Source organism: Sebastes fasciatus, chromosome 22 (genome assembly GCF_043250625.1).
Source record: "Sebastes fasciatus isolate fSebFas1 chromosome 22, fSebFas1.pri, whole genome shotgun sequence".
Taxonomy (NCBI): Eukaryota; Metazoa; Chordata; class Actinopteri; order Perciformes; family Sebastidae; genus Sebastes; species Sebastes fasciatus.
The window spans coordinates 13,774,066-13,781,502 of record NC_133816.1 but is presented as its reverse complement, the minus strand read 5'-3'; the positions used below and the strand labels follow the sequence as shown (position 1 = coordinate 13,781,502).

Sequence of the window (7,437 nt, the reverse complement as noted above, 5' to 3'; positions counted from 1 at the left end):
ATGGACTTGAACGACTATGATTCAACATTTACACAGAATCAGATGTAAGAAAAATGATGTAAAAGATCCACTTAAACTTAATAGACAATGAATGGGAGGCTGATTTTGTGGAACCACAGATTATTTGTAATCTCTCATTTTATACCCAAATGAGCTTCATTCTATTGTCGTGTTGATGAAACAGAAAATGTCCCCATCTACTCAGAACATTTCCCTGGGTGCTCTCAGTGTCACCTATAACATCTCTCCCATTTCATTGTCTATGGAGCAGTTCCACTTAATACACTATGACATCACAAGTTTGAATTTTAGCACTCTAGTTTTTGGATTTGGGAAAGAGTTGTTCATGTTTACTATGATTCAGTGTGGACAGAGAGCGTCCGATGCTACGCAATGCTGCGCGATAGTCAGACGCTCGCATCCAGTTAGGACACGGTGTTAGACCATAGGAATAACATGTATGAATTTTGGAAACGGACGTAGTTCCCTTTTTAAAGGAGCAGTGTGAAGCATTTTGGGGGATTTATTAACAAAAATGGAATATCATATTCATAACTATGTTTTCATTAGTGTTAAATCATCTGAAACCGTTGCTCCTAAAGTAGTGTTATTACGGTAAGGATGGCCTCTGAGCGAGGCGAACAGCGTTACAATAGTTTTGCGCTCGGTGTCTCACGTTATCACAGTTGGAAAAAGAGGAGTGAGTGGAGGGGTACTCAGTTGGTTTCAATCTGCAACCACACCACTAGGTGCCGCCAAATCCTACACACTGTCCCTTTAAAGCTCAAACCTGTAATGTAATGTTTGTCTGATTTTTGAATAGCAGACTGAATCAATCCAGTTGTCTTGTTGCTGCTAAGACTGCTAAAAAATGAATAAAGTGTTTTAATGTTGTCATCGGTGCCTCTCTTGTTTTGTTGATGATGCACTTCTCTTCATGGACCGAGAACAAAATATGAAGATGTAAGCACTCTATTTCACATTTAACATAATTTATATTTCATACAGTGTACTTCATTAAGCAGCATTGAGAGTACATTATCATCAAGGTTGTTTACAGTTAGACCCCTGAATGAACAGTTACTGTATCTTTAGTTTCCTCAAATTGTTTTTAACGAAGTTTGAAATTTGAGACACAAATAAAACAGAACGCAAGATCAGATAATGATCATAAAAACCCCTGAAACAAACTATTGTGCGTGCGAGTTTGCTCGCGTGTTAGAGAAGCAACGAGCCAATACACTGCTGGTCAGCGTGAGCGGACATAAACTCACTTCCTCTTCACACTTACAGAGATGTGTTGCGGGGATGGACAAATTTAGACAGTTGACATCACAGTAATACGTTTTCACACTACAGTTGTGAAGAATGCTGGGTACCAAAAGGTTTTTGAGGTGGCAGAAACTGACAAAAACAAGTTTACAGCATGCTGTATGTCTCTAGTTCACAATCTGCATGATTTAGTATATAAAGAATAGGGCTGTCAAAGTTAACGCGATAATAACACGTTAACGCAAATTTGTTTTAATGCCACTAATTCCTTTAATGCATTAATGCAAACTATCTTTCGGAGGTTGTAGTGGGCTCAGTTTTGAAGATGGAGTGAAGATACTGCTATCATATGAACCTAAAAACTTAAGGAATCCATTGGTACTAAACATGTCATACTACGACGCAGCTTGTTGCAAAAGAAGCTAAATAACACTCCATATTGGCGAGAACTTGCATGGCTATTTTCAAAAGGGGTCCCTTGACCTCTGACCTCAAGATATGTGAATGAAAATGGGTTCTCTAGGTACCCACGAGTCTCCCCTTTACAGACATGCCCACTTTATGATAATCACATGCAGTTTGGGGCAAGTCATAGTCAAGTCAGCACACTGACACACTGACAGCTGTTGTTGCCTGTTGGGCTGCAGTTTGCCATGTTATGATTTGAGCGTATTTTTTATGCTAAATGCAGTACATGTGAGGGTTTCTGGACAATATTTGTCGTTGTTTTTTGTTGTTAATTGATTTCTAATAATACATATATACATACATTTGGATATTTGGATAAAGAAAGCATATTATTCCACTTCCATGTTTTTTTTACATATAAATTAATGGTATGACAATATTTTAATCAGAATGACACTCAGGGAAATACATTATACATGAGGAGAGACATATGTAGTTTTAATTAAATTCGTATAACATCTAGGGTTATGCATTAATGTTTGTAACTAATGATTACTTGTAATTATAATAGTCAGAGCTCTCCACTGGATCATCATGTTTAAAATGATCATGATATGAAAGTGTTTGCAATAAAAAAAGAATACAATATTAAATAAGATGTCAAACCCAGTCTAGTTATGTGAGCTTTGTGTAAAAGGTAGGAAGCACAGACTCAGAGAGGAAGTTAAAGAAAACGCCCCAAAGCTACATTTTCATGCTTTACGATACACAAAGTAGAAGCATTTCTCAGAGGCACAGTAACAGTGTCAGTGCTGGAGGTGAGGATGGGACACACTTTGCTCTGCGTGCTGGGGCTTTTCTGTGAGTACATCAGTGACTTTTTCTGTTTTGTTGCCATTGATAAAACTTTTTAAATGCCTGAGGTTAGGATATATTTAGGGCTGTCAATCGATTCAAATATTTAATCGTAATTAATTGTATGATTGTCCATAGTTAATCACGGTCACATCTTTTATCTGTTCAAAATGTACCTTAAAGGGAGATCTGTCAAGTATTTAATAGTCTTATCAACATAGGAGTGAAAAAACTATGCTTGATTTATGCACATGTATGTATATATTTATTATTGGAAATCAATAACCAACACAAAACAATGACAAATATTGTCCAGAAACCCTCACAGGTACTGCATTTAGTATAAAAATATGCTCAAATCATAACATGGCAAACTGCAGCCCAACAGGCAACAACAGCTGCCAGTGTGTCATTGTGCTGACTTGACTATGACTTGCCCCAAAACTTCATATGATTATCATAAAGTGGACATGTCTATAAAGGGGAGACTCGTGGGTACCAATAGAACCCGTTTTCATTCACATATCTTGAGGTCAGAGGTCAAGGGACCCCTTTGAAAATGTCCTTGCCAGTTTATCCTCGCCAAAATGTAGCGCAGGGTTGGAGCGTTCTTTTCCTTCTTTTGCGACAATCCATGCCGCAGTATGACCAGTATCTTTATTCAAGCTTTAAAACTGAGCCCACTACAACCTCCGAAAGATGTTTTGCGTTAATTTGTTAAAAAAATTAGTGGCATTAAAATGAATTTGCATTAACATGTTATTATCGCGTTAACTTTTACAGCCCTATTCTTTATATACTAAATGATGCAGATTGTGAACTAGAGACATACAGCATGCTGTAAACTTGTTTTTATCAGTTTCTGCTGCCTCAAAAACTTTTTGGTACCCAGCATTCTTCACAACTGTAGAGTGAGAACTTATTACTGTGATGACAACACTCTGAATGTGGCCATCACCGCAACACTTCTCTGTATGTCTGAAGAGGAACTGAAGTTTAGTTTATGTCAACTCACGCTGACAAGCAGTGTATTGGCTTGTTACTGCTCTAACTCTAATTGACATCAGTTACACACCTGGGCAAACTCGCAGAATAGTTTGTTTCAGGGGTTTCTATGATCAGCATTTATGAGCATCTGATCTTGCGTTCTGTTGCATTTGTGTTTAAAATTTCGGACTTGTTTAAAAACAATTTGAGGAAACTAAAGATACAGTAACTGTTCATTCAGGGGTTAACTGTAAACAACCTTGATGATAAAATATTATCAATGCTGCTTTATGAAATACACTGTATGAAATATAAATTATGTAAAATGTGAAATAGAGTGCTTACATCCTCATATTTCTTATTTGTTGTGATTTTGTTCTCGGTCCATGAAGAGAAGTGCATCATAAACAAAACAAGAGAGGCACCGATGACAACATTAAAACACTTTATTCATGTTTAAGCAGTCTTATCAGCAACAAGACAACTGGATTGCTTTCTATGCTATTCAAATATCAGACAAACATTAAATTACAGGTTTGAGCTTTAAAGGGACAGTGTGTAGGATTTAGTAACATCTAATGTTGTGTTTGCAGATTGCAACCAACTGAGTACGCCTCCGTTCACTCCTCCCTTTCCAAGACTGTGGTAACGTGAGACACAGAGTGCAAAACTGTTGTAATGCCGTTCGCAATGCTCAGAGGCCATCCTTACAGTAATAACACTACTTTATGAGCAACGGTTTCAGATGATTTAACACTAATGACACACTGTTCCTTTAAAGGAGAACTACTCCCATTTTCAAAATTCATCCATGTTATTCCATTTTCATTTACATATCTTGAGGTTAGAGGTCAAGGGACCCCTTTGAAAATGGTCATGCCAGTTTTTCCTCTCCAACAATTAACATAACTTTGTAGCGTTATTTAACCTCCTTCATGACAAGCTAGTATGACATAGTTGATACAAATAGATTCCTTAGATTTGTTTTCTAGTTTCATATGATGCCAGTATGTTTTAGCTTTAAAACTGAGCCCCCTACAACCCAAAAATCACAAGTTGCATTAATAAGTTAAAGAAATTAGTGGCGTTAAAATGAATTTGCGTTAATGCATCATTATCGCGTTAACTTTGACAGCCCTACCATAAAGTTTTCTCTGTTGATTTTATATTTCTGTTTGAATGTGAATTATTATTATTATTATTATTTGATTTGTTTCTGTCAGTTTGATAATCTCTGATAAAGTTTCTAATTTTATTTTAGCTCTTAATATACTCCTCCACTGTGGACACGCTCAAGGTAATTATACAATTGTCTTGTTTTATATATTCACTCAAGACGAATCTCCACCAACTGTATCACTCTTCACCACATCCTATTTCTGTGTGCTCTGTTTTGTTAATGTACGATAAATACATTGACAAAAAAGGAAAACACATTTCACTCTCTGCATCTTGTGTTGGTTTCTAGATGCTGTGCTGACCATTGAGCCAAACTGGTCCACTTTCTTTACCAGAGAGTCTGTTACCTTCATATGTGACATGAGGGACAGAAAAGACACCGATTGGTCGTACGCATTCTGGAAGGATGGTCATGAATTTCTCCGCTACAACTCAGATAAGAGATATACATTACAACCTCTAGATACAGGAGACAGTGGTGAATACCAGTGCCGTGGTTCTCTCAAGAGTCAACCAGATTCTAGAAAAGAAAGTAATAAAGTCTCTCTAACTGTATCAGGTAAGTGATCAAAGTTTTACCATCATGACCAAGTTCACTAAAAGCATTTATTCATTTATGAGCCACTAGGGGTGTAACGATTCATCTACTACATCGATGTATCGATTTATATTCCTACGATCCAACTACATCGATAGGTACTCGGCAAGTTGTCCTTCACAGGGGACGTATATCGATCTAAAATCCATTTGCAAGTTAAATAATCGATTGTATCGATACTAAGAATTTGTATTTAGGCACCACAAACGTTACATGGATGTATTTAGAACTTTTATTTGTAAAGAAATGTTAAACGTTAAACGTCATCGACATGCGCCAGATTGCCGGCTCTGCAGCGTGAGCGTGCATGCAGATGAACGGCGCCTCTTTGCCGAGACTCCTCGCTCTCTCACCCGGTAGCGGCGTGGAGGGAGACGGGCACCGGTCTGCGTGAGCTGCTGGCGTTGCGATGCAGAGGAGCCGGTCAGCAGAGTTTACGTGACAAAGTGTTATCAATCCACTTGACGAGGGCGGCTTCACCCACAGGTGCTTTCCCCGTGCGCATTTGTGTTTTATTCAGAGAAAATGACCCTTTACCCGTTATGATATCAATGTGCATCACGCAGCATCAGCCTCACGTATCCAGCCGGAAAGCAGACGGTCCGCGAGGCAAAGCATCACGCGAGTAAAGTAAAAAACAAAACAGAAATTCAACTAACGCTAGTCTAACATAGTTTTAAAAATGTTTTTACATGAGTTTTCATGTATGAAAAGATCCCAGATGATCTCTGTAAGCGGACTACTTCATTACTATAAGCAGATTATTTAAACAGCGTTTGTATAGGACTGATTCTGTTCCAAGCTGATTGATCACTATCAGCGTTGATCACTGTATTATTGCTCTACAGTTTATATTGAAAATGAGAACAGAAGCAGCAGATTAAACCACTGTTCATTTAACTTGAATAGAAGCTGGTTTATTCTATTTTTTGTTAAATATTGCACTGCCTTGTATCTTGAGAACTGAATCACGTGCAGTTTGAGGCAAGTCATAGTCAAGTCAGCACACTGACACACTGACAGCTGTTGTTGCCTGTTGGGCTGCAGTTTGCCATGTTATGATTTGAGCATATTTTTTATGCTAAATGCAGTACCTGTGAGGGTTTCTGGACAATATTTGTCATTGTTTTGTGTTATTAATTTATTTCTAATAATAAATATATACATACATTTTCATAAAACAAGCATATATGCCCACTCCCATGTTGATAAGAGTATTAAATACTTGACAGATCTCCCTTTAAGGTACATTTTGAACAGATTAAAAATATGTGTGTGCGATTAATTTGCGATTAACTATGGACAATCATGCAACTAATTGCGATTCAATATTTGAATGGATTGACAGCCCTATTAAGAACATAGATCACTGATACATTTTAACATTTGGTCATATGTTCCTTTAATTTAACTGATTTACTAAAACAAGGTATGACCTGTGTTACACAGTCAAAGATGTGATCCTACAAACTCCTGCATCCACCTTGTTTGAAGGAGAATCAGTGACTCTTCGCTGTCGGCATCGTAATCAGACAAAGAAGAAGAATGCTGCCTTCTACAAAGACGGATCGCCTATGGAAATTGACACAAACCATCAGTCACCGATGATATCAAAAAACACAGTTCAACTAATGTCAGATGGGAGTTCTTATACGTGTAAATTTGATGAGGACGAAGAATCGGATCCAATAAAACTGAAACGTAAGTAGTTTTCATACTAAGGAGCAGCAGACATGTAGCATTCCCAGAGTGAAGCAGAGTGATGATTTCTCTGATTATCTTCGAGACACTAAACACTTAACAAAGAGAAACAAGAGAAGGCTGTGTTAAAATATCATTCATTTTCACAGTGTGTTTGTACTCACTTTAATCCATGTTAGGTTAACTTAAACAACAACTTCAGTGGTTAATAAGTGTGAAACATGAGCATAGTTTCTATTGATCTTCATGAGTTTACTATACCTTAATAATATATACATTTAAAACAGTGATTCATTATTTTCCATATTATTATCTACAATTATCTGTAGCACCAAGAATGCTGGATGAGATTATATTATTCATTTTAATTATCTTTCAAACTGGACTAATTCACAGGGACAATAATGACCTTTTTTATGTGTTTGTTTTAAATTAAA

General features: G+C 37.1%; 1 protein-coding gene across 1 annotated transcript in view; it reads left to right on the top strand.

Moving 5' to 3' along the window:
- The first annotated feature begins 2,453 nt into the window (after window positions 1-2,453).
- LOC141761165 (basement membrane-specific heparan sulfate proteoglycan core protein) overlaps window positions 2,454-7,437 on the top strand; it is a 68,461-nt gene continuing 63,477 nt past the window's right edge. Inside the window, exons 1-4 of the mRNA XM_074624470.1 lie at window positions 2,454-2,541; window positions 4,784-4,819; window positions 4,991-5,260; window positions 6,749-7,000. Of these exons, the coding sequence (XP_074480571.1) occupies window positions 2,505-2,541; window positions 4,784-4,819; window positions 4,991-5,260; window positions 6,749-7,000 (595 nt within the window). The 5' untranslated portion in view covers window positions 2,454-2,504. The remainder of the gene's footprint in view (window positions 2,542-4,783; window positions 4,820-4,990; window positions 5,261-6,748; window positions 7,001-7,437) is intronic.